Source organism: Acromyrmex echinatior, chromosome 17 (assembly GCF_024713525.1).
Source record: "Acromyrmex echinatior isolate Ae372 chromosome 17, ASM2471352v2, whole genome shotgun sequence".
Classification (NCBI taxonomy): Eukaryota; Metazoa; Arthropoda; class Insecta; order Hymenoptera; family Formicidae; genus Acromyrmex; species Acromyrmex echinatior.
In genome coordinates this window covers 6,761,366-6,774,990 of record NC_141868.1, presented here as the reverse complement: position 1 = coordinate 6,774,990, position 13,625 = coordinate 6,761,366, and the positions used below count along the sequence as shown (strand labels likewise).

At 30.6% G+C, this 13,625-nt stretch overlaps 2 protein-coding genes across 4 annotated transcripts; both read left to right on the top strand.

The window, feature by feature from the left end:
- Positions 1–3,149: 3,149 nt before the first annotated feature.
- On the top strand, positions 3,150–6,638 carry LOC105147123 (RCC1 and BTB domain-containing protein 1-like). Its single transcript, XM_087415284.1, is given in 9 exon segments — positions 3,150–3,567; positions 3,658–3,864; positions 3,940–4,085; positions 4,087–4,135; positions 5,290–5,363; positions 5,436–5,820; positions 5,862–5,989; positions 6,079–6,331; positions 6,628–6,638. Coding segments are annotated over 8 exon segments (1,131 nt in total). The 5' UTR covers positions 3,150–3,567; positions 3,658–3,779.
- Positions 4,002–9,293, top strand: LOC105147124 (RCC1 and BTB domain-containing protein 1-like). Of its 3 annotated transcripts, XM_087415136.1 has the most exons (10): positions 4,002–4,135; positions 5,199–5,619; positions 5,678–5,777; positions 5,862–5,989; positions 6,079–6,331; positions 6,742–6,872; positions 7,392–7,430; positions 7,511–7,618; positions 7,837–7,967; positions 8,057–9,293. In XM_087415136.1, the coding sequence occupies exons 6-10, from the start codon at positions 6,794–6,796 to the stop codon at positions 8,198–8,200; spliced, it is 501 nt and encodes a 166-aa protein (XP_087271262.1). In that variant the 5' UTR covers positions 4,002–4,135; positions 5,199–5,619; positions 5,678–5,777; positions 5,862–5,989; positions 6,079–6,331; positions 6,742–6,793; the 3' UTR covers positions 8,201–9,293. The 3 variants fall into 3 exon arrangements, with proteins under 3 accessions (XP_087271262.1, XP_087271264.1, XP_087271263.1); XM_087415138.1 differs by lacking the exon at positions 6,742–6,872; XM_087415137.1 differs by lacking the exon at positions 6,742–6,872 and having other exon boundaries at positions 7,306–7,430.
- The last annotated feature ends 4,332 nt before the right edge of the window (positions 9,294–13,625 follow it).

Below are 13,625 nucleotides of genomic sequence, written 5' to 3'. Positions count from 1 at the left end.
ATACATAGTTTAACTCTAATGCTCTAGCTTACTACAATAATCTGTATAACACCTAAGTACATTAACTAAGTACATTATTTTTGTAATAAGCAACGAAACTATTGCCTAGTGGTGAAATGAGCGCTTATAGAGAAGCATACGTATTCGAATTTAAATATATCGGAATTAATCTACTGCTTTACAAGGTAAAAGAAGGAAATTAAAAGGACAAAAAAACCAAAATCTAAAGAAACAGAATAATTATTTTATTGTTCAAATAGAAGAATAGACGCTCGATTGACTGTCGCAGTACTTTCTTTGTTTTATCCGAGATTCGAAGGTAACTTTCATGGAGCACAGTTGTCTCGAGCACTCGTTACGTTAAGATATCCTATTCCACTGTTTCAAACGCAAATCCAATACTGAATCTAATTCTATCTCTCTCATACGCTGTTTCTTGCGCTGATCAACTTCAACTCTAATTCTACTTTATCGTCGATTTGAAAGGTAATTAATTATTGTTATATAGAATCAAAATAATGAAGTCAAATAGTTATTGAAATAAAAATAGAAATAAGAAAAGAGGGTAAAATCAACGTTACAATTCCATAAACAAATTCATGTATAGTGAGTCTAAAGAATATGTATCATTCTGTAAATTCAAATTCTATTTCTATTACTTTATGTGGATCGCTTCCGAAATCAGTCTTTTATTAAGTACCTTTTCCTGGTCTAATATCTTGACATTTTCGTGATTAAAATCATGTTGATGACTAATTCTGTGTTTTGTTATTACAAAATGCTGTGTAGTGTTCCAATTTATGTGGTTTCTAGGTTCATTTATGCGTGTCTTTAAACATCTACTTGTTTGGCCTACATATGATGCTTCACAATCTCAATAATTAATTTTATATATGTATAACGTCTGTGTGAAATAGCTTGGGATGAACGTCTTTATGACCCCTGATAAATCCCTTAAGATTATTAATTCCTTTATATGCCATGTGTATTAAGGAGTCTTTTTTAAAAAATTTTTTGATCTTTTCTGATAAAAGTAGTATAAAGGCGATTGTAAAAAATTTGTGATCAATTTTATCTTCATTATTCTCCGTTGTCTTATCCGAAGGTGTGTTACCCTGATTATTTCATTATTTACATTTTTTTGACAACTTCTTTTTGATTTCAGAGAATATAAGTTTCAGTGGACATCCGTTGTTTAAAAAAATTTTAATTATTAATTCGAAGTTCTCTTGATGGTAAATAGGGCTGGACAAAGAAAGAACTCTATCAATTAAACCAACGATTGTTCCTTTTTGGCATAAAGGATTTAGAAAAATAATTTAGATAACGTAGGTCAGAAAAAGTAGGTTTGTGGTACCAATTCTGAATAAGAGAATTTCCTTTTTTAATTAAACTGATATGAGAGAAGAAAATCTAACTTGTCCCCACCTATTTTAATTATAAATTTTAATCTGGAATGGAATGAATTGAAGGTGTTCACCAGCGTATCAATGAAGCATCATATGCTAACGCAATGTCATCAACATGCTTCACCTAAAAAGATAATGAAATTGGAAGTCTCTGTAATGTTTTCATTTCAAGATCTTGCATAACAATATCCGATACAATGGCTGATAATGGTAAACCCATCGGAACACCAAAAGTGTTTATAAAATTTGTTGTTAAAACTAAAAATTGTTGAATTAAGAACTAATTCCAACGCTTTAAAAAATTCACTTTTGGGAATGTTCGTTTTTCTTTCAATGAGATGCCATCTCCTCTCTATGCCTTCAAAAACCAAGTCAGTAGATTCATTTTTGAATAACGAAACCACGTCAAGGGATAAAAGAACTTCGTTGTCAGAGATTGTCAAATTAGAGATGTGTTTAGTAAAAGTGTTAAATAAAAATTGTTCTTGATAAAATTGTTTGCTATTGGTATATTTGTGTAATATGTCATTTAAAAAAGAAGCTAAATTATAGAGAGGATTATCCACTGAAGAAACTACGAAATGGAGATACGAAATGGATCTATCTTGTGTATTTTCGGAAGACTATATGCAAGATGCGCAACAGAGTTAGAAGCGTTCAATTTGTTATAAACAGAATTCTCAATGAAACCTCCGCGCTGCTTCCATCCCTTTAATAACTTCTTAAGTTGTGTTAACATTTTATTAACTGGAATGTGTGTCAATAACTTATAAGTCTCAGTATCAAACTATAAAGTTTCCATTTTTTCTACGTATTCCGTCTTGTCCACATTAATACCACATTACCCTTATCCGCCCTTGTAAAAAGAATATGTGGATTGTTTTTAATAAATGATTTCATTGTCTTGATTAAAGAAAAAATTTTCTTCTCTATGTTAATCTTACTAACACATGCTTACTTTATCCCCTTGATTAAAGGAAAAATTGTGTTTCTAAATTCTCTAATGTTGAATAATTTTTATGTCGAAGAATCAGCAACTTGGAATTTACGTTATTTATGTAATTCCGATTTATATTTTATATTGATAAGGACTCGAAGGATCGAATATATTTTATTCGTTTTACACGAAAATAAAGAATTTTCTGTGCATCCGAACAACTGATGTAGGCTCTGATGGGCTTTTACATTTTTCACTAAATATGACAATTATAATCCTAATTTGAATTTGCCGGGACATGTCGCTTGTCTGTGCTCCTCACCCTAGTTCAGCGTCCTCACTCGGGGCATAACAATATATTGTGTTTATGGCCAATATTCATTGAGTCTTATTTCAAGACTGTCTTAAGTAATGTCTTAAGACGCTAATGCAGCCTTCTGATTGACTTCTTAAGACCGTACTTAAGATGATCTTGTATATAAGATCTGACTATGAATGCCGGTCATAGTCTGACCTTATATTCAAGTCTTGAATACAATCTTAAGAAGTCACGAACCAATTAGAAGGTTGCATTAGCGACTTAAAACATTACTTTAGACGGTCTTGAAATAAGACTCGATTATGAATACCGGCCTATGCGCTTCATGCGAAATCCGGAACGGATATCCTTAAGATGCTAATACGGCTCTCTGATTGGTCCATGATCTCTTAAGCACTAACTTAAAATCATCTCGAATCTTGAGCAACATCTATGGGTTCCGCCCATACAATAGGAGTTTCTTCCACTATAGTCTCTATTCTTCATAGATGAAGAGAAACAGCAAGAGAGGCTTATGTTTTTTAGCTGAACTTCTTGCACGGTTCATATTTTCTCTTTTTCTCTCTCCTATGTTGAAAAAAAGGAAGAAAGATAACCATGCAGAAACTTTAGCTAAATAGAACAGACCTAAGGTTTACGTGGATTCATGATATGTTAGCAATGGTTAAAAACACGGCGATTTTCTTGTAGATTTTTCATTTTCACAAGAAAATGCTTGAGTATATTTTTATCAAAATTTGAGTGAACCGGGGTCTTCTCAACATTTATCGAATATTCAAGTTCATTCTCCTTACATTCGACTATAAGTGGTCAATTTGTTATAGCTCTTTTTTGTGCAAAATAATTACAGCGGCTGTTTTCTTGATTCAACCGGAAATCTGATTATTTACAGAATAATCAAAGTTGGTTGAAGTTCACATATAAGGATTTTTTGTTCTACTAATTCTTTTTCGATTTTGATTTGTTCAGTTATTGATTATGACTTATTACAGATTAGCATTATTTCACTGACAACTGCAGACACTTATATATGAAAGATCGGCTTGAAACGGGATAAAGAGATACCAAGAAACTAAACAAAGCATTCGCAAAGTAGATAATCCCGTGAAGCAATATGTACTCGAATCTACGTAACTGGCCAGTCTTCAGTTCACTGGAGCCAAAATTTATTTCCGAGATTCACATGGTTATGGTATTTGGTAATTTATTTTGTTCTCTTTTCTTGTGTATTAGTCTCTTGGCAGTATTATTACTTACCGAACGTTTCAAAACAGGTGAATTGGGTAAAATGGCCTTAATTGTAACAAAGGATAAGAAAGTATACCTGATGAATGACAATCTCCATGCTTTGGAGAGCAGAGACAAAAGCTCTACTATGTTATATCTAAAGGAGATTAAGGATTTGTGTGGAAAAGATATAAAAGACGTTTGCGTATGGCAGGGGATCTCACACTCATGAATGGAGGAGAGGTAAAAATTTGTTAGGAAATTGTACATTGGAATGAACTTTTAATTGATCTTTGTAACATGCTTCACTGAAATATATGTATGTAATTCTGTTCATTCCCTTTGAACTAATATCTATATAATTTTCATGAAATATATGAATTTGTTAAATATTAAGTTTCATTCTGGTAATCTTGTGAAAAATAAGTGATAAAATAATTAATGTCTTCCATAGCAAAAAATATAAAAGCATGACTCTATGAATGTATGCTTTATCACAGATAATATCTCTATGATGATACGTAGATTAAAGTAATAATGGCTGTGTTCAGCAGAAAAAGCAGCTTTGCAACTGTAATTCCTCTTGATCTAAATGTATAAATCAATAATATTCAAGAATTTTACAATAGTTACAAAGCTGCTTTTCATGCTGAACGCAGCCATTGACATTATAGTGATCTTTTGATAATTTCATATAGTCCATTCACAAAGAGAACGATTACGAGTCCAATGAATTTTAGTCCAGTTTGTGCAAACTGATCATTCATTTTATCTCTTTCACATCACTAATACAAACAAGCACGAAGGATTGCGCTCGAGTTCCTCCTACCACAGTGTATGATTACAACATGTGATTACAAGCTTCACAAAGCATAGTCATTTCATTCACCACCGTAGATGGACTGTAAAGTATAGTGACATCACAACTTGCTTATGAACTTATTGTAAGTCTATTATAACACACTGGTCTAGTTCCGAGAGTTTAAACCGGATCAGAATGTAAGAACCAACTAACTAGTTCCCCTGTCGTTCGATTGTAACAGGAATACTCGACTACAATTGATTGGTTCTTACATTCTAATCCAGTTTAAACTCTTGGTGGAAACTAGGTCACTATGAAGTTTTTTTGCTATGGAAGAGGGGATGCTTATATACAAAAAAATTGATGTTTGAATTTCTCTACTTTATCATTTTTCATTCATGCATCCAGCAATTTTAAAATAATCATCAAAAGTTTTATGAAATCGCCAAATTAATAGATGCATTTATGAGATATTAGAGTTAATGATAATAATGTTTGCAAAAGGTATATTCGTGTGACAACATTGGTCAATTGAAGAATGGAACATTTAATATGGATCTTACATTTACTTTAATAAATATCCCTACTATTCAAGACAGTCAGAACATGAAGCATGTCGTGGACATCGCATACGGCAATAAACATTTCATCATTCTAACCAATAATGAAGTAAGTAAACATCGTTGTATGACGACGATAAGCCTCTGTTATCATATAAGTTAAATAATTGATTTGATTAAGGTGTATGCCTGGGAACCAATTAATAGTGGACAGGGTATCTATGGAGTGGGTATCTATGGATTTCCTAAGCTTATTTTATCTAATGTTGGTTGTATCTCCTGCGGTGATAATTTCACCATGGCTGTCACCAAAAATGGCAAGGTATATGGTTGGGGCAGTAACGACGTTGGCCAACTAGGGATAGGTAATTATGAGAATAAAAATATGCTGCGACAGACTATGAGAAACAATACATTTTATAGTGGCCAGTTGTCGACAGTTAGGCAAACTGGGGGAGGCAGCAATTTTGAGAATAAAAATATGACACCGCAGTTGTTGATTGGTATACCGGAAAACCTTATTGTAAGTAATTCTCTTTTCGATAAAGCAGTAAATGAAGAAGATGGTAACAAAGCAAAATAGGATCATTGAGCAGTATTGTTACAGATAAGGTAACTTGCGGATCAAATCACACGCCGGTGCCCACAGACAAAGGGACTATCTACGCCTGGGGTGGAAACAAATTCGGCCAGTTGGGGATCGGCAACCAAACGGAGTTCTGTACACCAACCATGGTAGATTTATGTTTATCATTATTTTGAAGGAAATAGAATAACAAAAGGAAAGATAAAGCAAAGGTATGATCAATAATTATACTAATCAGATCGGTCAAATGAAAGAGATCAGATGGGTCGACATTGCGGCTCTGAACAATATTAGCATCGCTGTCACTGAAGCAGGACGGTTCTATGTTTGGGGTGATTGCCGCGGTGAATGCATCTCGATCCCAATCGCCACTTCATCCTTCAATGTGCACGACACCTTTGCGCACTACGGGCCGAGCATTATGCACAAACCATTGATTCTGAACGAAAAACTGGATATTAGGATGCTTGGGAATTGCATTCGACGATTCTGTATGTCTTTATTTCGTATCTTTATTTCACATTTTCGAAATACAATGAAACAAATACGATATTGAGAAGGAAAAATGCAATTGAAAAAAATTGAAAAAAAAAGCTTTGAGATTTGTTTTAAAAAGAGATGTTTTTAAACTTTTTGCACAGTTCAACTTTCCTCTTTTTTTCATATTGAAGAAAATGAAGAAAAAAATGGACATTGCAAGAAGTTCAGCTAAAAAGAATAAGTTTTACTAATATATTTGTACTTGTGCATACATAATTATTATCAATATATATGTGTACTCATATAGCAAAATGCTAGTAGTTTATTGACAGATTGGCAGCAAATTTGGTCAGATTTCTATAGTAGATCCATATTTATCCATGTCCGTATTAAGATTCTATCTATCTATATCTATCGATAGAATTTACTGATGTACTACGCCAGTAAATTAACAGAAACCGAATAAGATCTGCATGCACCGGCATCTAATGACAACAGAAATCATACAGAAGTTGCAAAAGTTCTTACTCGATTCCTGCCACCAATATACTGGTAATGCATTTCAATAAGCTTTGTCCTATTTTTGACGGCAGTTTAGCGACATTATCAAATATTACAGACTTTGTGTGAATTTTGTTTAATTTCTCTGATATCAAAAATTGATAGCATATTTTCCTTGAAATCTGTCTCTTCATGTTTGGCTGTTTGGATAATGTTTCCACCTTTATTATAATGGAGTCAAAATTTTATTATTTTCTATTAATACCTTATTTTAACTATGTTATTAGCTTAAGTATTTTCAAAAGTTCTAGAAATTTCTTTCTAAGTAAAAAAGGTATCGAAACTGGGGCGAGTATTTTAATTAGTAGTGTAATAGAGTTTGTTCCAGACTTTAGATAAATGTGACAATTATTTTATATACCATACTATTATAATACGGTATACATTTGTTTCTAACTGACTTGTTCTCTCGTTTGTGATATAGTCAACAAGCGATCTCAAAATACAAGTGGAGGACAAATGTATCTATGTGCACAAGATTATCTTGACAATTTGCTCTTCACTTTTCAGAAATATGTTTGCGTATGATTGGGCAGAAAATAACCAAAGGTAATAGCTTAATAAATATCAGTGTTATTTATGTAAAATTTTCTCAAGTTTTTGCTCATGTCAACATTCTCTCCCAACAGTCATCAAGGTTGATAAAATTTCCCATGACGTCTACAAAGCATACCTGAAATATTTATATACCAATACAATCGATTTATATCTTATAAATACCTTTGAGAAGGTATCAGGTAAGTGGAGTTTATTATGAGCGATTATTGACCTAAATATTCATTGGACGTATTCAGTGGTCTAAATTTGAATAACCGCACGTTGATATTGGTATTTTTCTAGATCATTCAATCAAACTTTCAGATCTGAAAGAATATACCAATAATAGCGAATGCTCATTTAACTGTTGAATCCGCTAAATGCGTTAAATATTGAAGCAACGTTTTTTTTTTAACAGAACTTTTTGATTTGGCCAATACTTATTGCGAGGATAACCTCAAGAAGCAGTGCATTTATAGAATAAAGCAAGAAATTACTGTATCAAATGTCACCTACTTTTATAACTTTGCAGTGAAGTATGAAACAGAGGTAGTCAAACGTTGTCACTATTAACATTTCATTGTGTATCTTATGTATTCATGTACGTACAATAATTGAATGCTGTTGTAATTTTTTAGGAGCTGAGAGAATTCTGCGTCCGCTTTGCCGTTATTCATATGAGAGCTGTGGTGAAAACAGAAAATTTCGCCAAGCTTGAGGACGATAAATTGATGAATAGATTTATAAATGAAGTAAGCAAAGCTGGCTGCTTCAAACATTAATTCCTTTCTAGTCGAAAAAAGTGTACATTGCTTTAATTTATTAAGTAATAATTATACAAATCTTTTACGGAATTGTTGAATCAGCAAGATTTAATATTTAAAATAACATTGGAATTATATCAATATATAAATAATGATTCAATTTTTAAATTATCTGACAAAGAAATCAATTTTAATGTGGAATTTTAATTGTGATTAATTAAGAAATTAGTTTGTAAAGTTCCCTTTAGTGCAAAAAATTCCTTTAGTGCTTAAAGAAGTTGTATTGATTTCGTTATCTTGCATGTTTATTGTTTATTGTTATCAGTCATTTGCATACATTCATTACACTGTTAAAAAAAATCACTTTTCTTTCTCTCCGAAATACATATCATATTCCGAAGATATTTTCTTGATGAACACGATGCCATTAGTAAGATTTGAATAGCACAAGATTTTGAGTTCAATTGAGATGAAATGGGCAAAAAATGACATTTTTTTACTGTTTTCAATATTTTTTACAGCAAAACAAACCTTGTTTCTAAATAAAGTCGAATCTAAAAGTACAATTCAAGAGCTTTTAAATGAATTCTAGAACATGATCATATACATATCATTTATTTTCATCAAGTTATGACTGTTCCCGTAGATATAAATTCAAAACAATTTCTTATTTTATCGTAAAAATAGAATTTGTATAATTGTATTTTATAATCACTTGCATGTATGAATATTACTAAACACCTAGACATACTTTGATTGAAAATAACTTTCTGCTTCCTTATTCGTGTTGAAACACTTGTTAATTCATTTCACATAATATTGGTATAAAAAAATGTTAAAAATAACTAAAAGTGTTATTTTTTCTCATTTCCTAATTTATAAAATCTTGACGCACTATGCAAATTCTGCCAACATCGTGTTCGACGCAGAAAAAATCTTCGGAATATATATTATAATATTTTAGAAAGTATTTAAATGCTGAAAAAAGTTATTCTTCTAGAATTTCTTGCAGAATAATGTAGAATTTAACGCATTCAAAATATAAAATAACAAGTTTCCATGAAAATAAGTTAAATTTTTTATTTCTATAATCGTTTGGAGCAAAATAAAATTTGTAATACATATATATATATATATATTTTTTTTAAACATTTAATTTTTATACTTAAATATTATTAATGATATGCAAATTTTGATATTATCCTTTTTACTGTACATAATAGTGCTGTTTTTTTTTTTGTAAATGTATAATTGCAAGATAAAATGTTGGCCAATTAATTGCAAATAATTTCCTGTCTTTAGACTTTAAACTATTTTAAAACTTTTCTAAAATTTTTTAAGTTTCAATATTTGTAGCAATTTCCAAATATTTTTGTAATATTTATGATGTAATATGCAATATTGTTTGTAATTGTAATATTAACTTCAAAAATATAACAAATGAATGTATCACTTGATCCTAATATCTTCCTCATTATAGCCATGACCTTCAACGATTACCACTAACACTTTTGCTGCAATATTATAATTAAATATAACGAGTACCAATAACACATTTGCATGTACAATATTCATCGTGAAGTGATGTGTCTTTCGAGAGATGTTTTCTCTTTTAAAATATAGTAACACGGTAAAATATTTTTCATACATAATTATACATAAACGGTTACATAATTTATTTATAACGGTTACAAATTATGTACAACCGTTTATGTATAATTATGTATGACAAATTCTTTAACGGACTGTTATATTTTAAAACAGATAAGATCACTCAAAAAAACACATCATTCCGCAATAAATATTGTAACCAGTACAAACATGTTATTGATAGACATTGAAAGTCATACCTCTAATGAGGAAGATATTAGGATTAAGTGGACAAATATATATTTGTCATATTTTTGAAATTAATATTACAATTATAAATATTAGGTGTTGGAATTAATTCGTAGCGTTTTACAAGTGATGGGAAGTACTTTCATTAATGTATTTTTTAATGCTCATGTGAAATAAATAACATTCTTTCATTAAAAAACGCTACGAATTAATTCCAACACCTAATAATTTTTTAAACATTTAATTTTTATACTTAAATATTATTAATGATATGCAAATTTGATATCATCCTTTTTACCGTACATAATAGTGCTGTTTTTTTTTTGTAAATGTATATATGCAAGGTAAAATGTTGATCAATTAATTGCAAATAATTTCCTATCTTTGACTTAAACTATTTTAATCAAAACTTTTTAAGTTTCAATATTTGTACCAATTTCCAGATATTTGTTTTTGTAATATTTATGATGTAATATGCAATATTGTTTGTAATTGTAATATTAACTTCAAAATATAACAAATGAATGTATCATCACTTGATTAATGTATCATCATTGATAATATCTCATTATAGCCATGACCTTCAACGATTACCACTAACACTTTTGCTGGTACAATATTATAATTAACTATAACGACTACCAATAACACGTTTGCATGTACAATATTCATTGTGAAGTGACGTGTCTTTCGAGAGATGTTATCTCTTTTAAATATAGTAGCACGGTATTGCATATTGCAATTTAAATATTACAGAAATAAATATTCAATTTTCAATTTTGCTACAAAAATTGAACTGAAAAATTGAACACTTAAAAAGTTTTAGTAAGATTAGAATAGGCCCTCAAAGTTTAAAGATAGGAAGTTATTTGTGAATAATTGGAATCATTTTATCTTGCAATTATATATTTATAATTATAATTATAATTATAATTATACAAAATAATTATATTTATAATTATATAAAAAAAAACTATTATTTACGGTAAAAAGTATTGTATAATGTCAATTTACAGATCATTAATAATATTTAATTGTAAACATTAAATGTTAAAAATATATTGGGAGTACAAATTAGTTCGGTCCGTTTTTTTGTGTTCAAAAATGCATTTATTTCAAAACGAAATGAATGAACAGATTAATTAAAGTATTGTCCATCTCTGGCTATTACTTTTTTTCATCTCTCAGGCAATTTTCGAATTCCATCTCGAAAAAATGACTCGTCTTTGGATCCAATTTTGGAGCCAATTTTCGATTTCCGCGAAAGAAGTGAACCGGTGACTTGCCAAATCGTGCTGCATCCTTCGGAACAACCAGTAATCAGAAGGAGCAATGCCCGAAGAATACGGCGGGTGCAGTAAAACATCCCATTTGATTGTTTCCAAATATTTTTTTACGACTTTTGCGACGTGAGATCGAGCGTTGTCATGAAGAAAAATAACTTTATCATATCTTTGCTCGTATTCCGGCCGTTTTTCTTGCAATGCATGGCGAATCAAACGAATCAATTGTAGCGGATACCGATTGCCCATAATGAAATCGCCAGGTTTCAGCAGCTCATAGTAAACAACACCCTTTTGGTCCCACCAGATACAGAGCATGATCTTCGTGACCACCATGAATGTTCGACTTTGGTGTTGATGTTGAGGTCGATGGCAACGATTGACCGGGTTTAGCGTATTTTTTCTTCTTGGGGTTGTCGTAGAATATCCACTTCTCATCTCCAGTCACAATCCGATGCAAAAAATTCTTTTCTTTGTTGTCTTTGAATCAGCTGTTCGCAGTGAAAAATCGCCTTTCAACGTCTCTCGGTTTTAGTTCATAAGGCACTCAATTTCCTTGTTTTTTAATTATTCCCATGGCTCTTAATCGTGCAGAAACGACTTGTTGAGTTACTCCCAATGATTCTGCAAGCTCCTCTTGCGTTTGACTCTGATCTTCTTCGAGTAATGCCTCTAATTCTTTGTCTTCGAATTTTTTTGGCTGTCCAGAGCAAGGCTTGTCTTCAACGTTGAAATCTCCATCCTTGAAACGTCGAAACCATTCCCTACATGATTTATCAGTTGGAGCAGTGTCACCATAAAATGTCACATAAACTTTGCCATATATGTGCTATTGCTCCGACAGAATTATTTGACACTATAAAGCAACATTAAGAAAATGAAGTTAATTCATGATTTGTTTTACAGACAGGTGCCGGTTTACATTGCACCCCGATTTTATATTTAAATCGTATTATGAAAAAACTAAGAGAGAAAAAATAATATAAATAAAACAAATTTAGGAAATTACAAGCATTTAAAACGATGTAATATTATTAATAATGTATCACTAATAACAGTCACTATTATTTAAATTATGCAATTTGCAAAAGAAAAAAGTAAGAATTTTATTTTTGTCTTCATAAAATTCGTTTTTAGCTGATCTTGTATAGTAGGCCAAAAATACAAATTATGCGTTTACAATTTTTTAATTAACTAAACAGTTAACAGATCATGTTTTTGTAAAAAATATTAAATAAAATGCAATTGTTAGTTTCTGAGAAATAAGAGGGTATCGCTTTAGGAAACCTATGGCAATATCGGCAACTTTCCTTTATATTTATATTATATGCTTACGTACTTTTATTACTATCCATATTTCATTAATTGTGCAGAATGATCAGATAAACTTCATCGAAGCCATTGAAATAGTTCTTGTGAACACATTAATTTTCATTAGCCTTTGTCGTTTCAAGGTAAACGTTTAGAAATGTACTCCCGGTCCCTATATAATATAACACTTAATCTTATATTACTTATTTTTTATTTAATAGTATTTTTAATTGAGAGTATTAAAGGAGTCTTAAATTACTCTATTATCACAATTATAGGCAAATACAAAATTATAAAACGTTTTTTTCAAAAAAGCTTTCAGTACCATTAAGCATGATCTGCTTTTAATCAAACTCAAGCTATGCAGTCTCTCCCATTCGATTCTTCCGCTAATCTGCTCATTCCTTACAAATCGCATGTAGCAAAAAAAGTCCTCAATAGAATCTATTTTCTCTTTCCTATTCTTCTCATGTTGTTTTTTCTAGAGTACATCAGGGTTTCATTTATGTAATTTTACTTTTTAATATTTTTATCTGATTTGTCTAATGTTTCTCTATCCTCTGAGTTCTTCATGTATACAGATGACATAATTTTTTTCAAATTCTTTCACCCATTTGAAGCTTTTGCAGCCTGTTCTGCTTTAAATAAAAATCTAAAATTTATTACCGAATGGTCTCTATCTACTAATAATTCACTGCATCTAAATCCCTCTAAATCATCCTTGCTAATTGTCGGTTCATCAACATTATTATCCCGTATTCAATCTTTCAATATTTCTATTAATTTCGATGCTTGCTCCTCTTCTATTAACCCTTTGCGGCACAATATCTTACATATATGATACCAATTTAACTTCAGTTTTCTATGTTTTTCATATAGTTTTTAACATATTATTACAATAAAAAGAACATTGTTAGTGTTTAGAACATCAATTGCTATAAAAAAACTGTAGAAACATTCCTATTGTTAACGAAATGTATTTTATAAATAAACTGGAGAAATTCATCCTA

Excerpts from the sequence above, each read along its gene's own strand:
- LOC105147124 (XM_087415136.1), top strand. The coding sequence starts at position 6,794 with ATGCACCGGCATCTAATGACAACAGAAATCATACAGAAGTTGCAAAAG. Across the intron at positions 7,619-7,836 it reads TACCTTTGAGAAGGTATCAG|AACTTTTTGATTTGGCCAAT; the intron begins GTAAGTGGAGTT and ends TTTTTTTAACAG. Across the intron at positions 7,968-8,056 it reads CAGTGAAGTATGAAACAGAG|GAGCTGAGAGAATTCTGCGT; the intron begins GTAGTCAAACGT and ends GTAATTTTTTAG.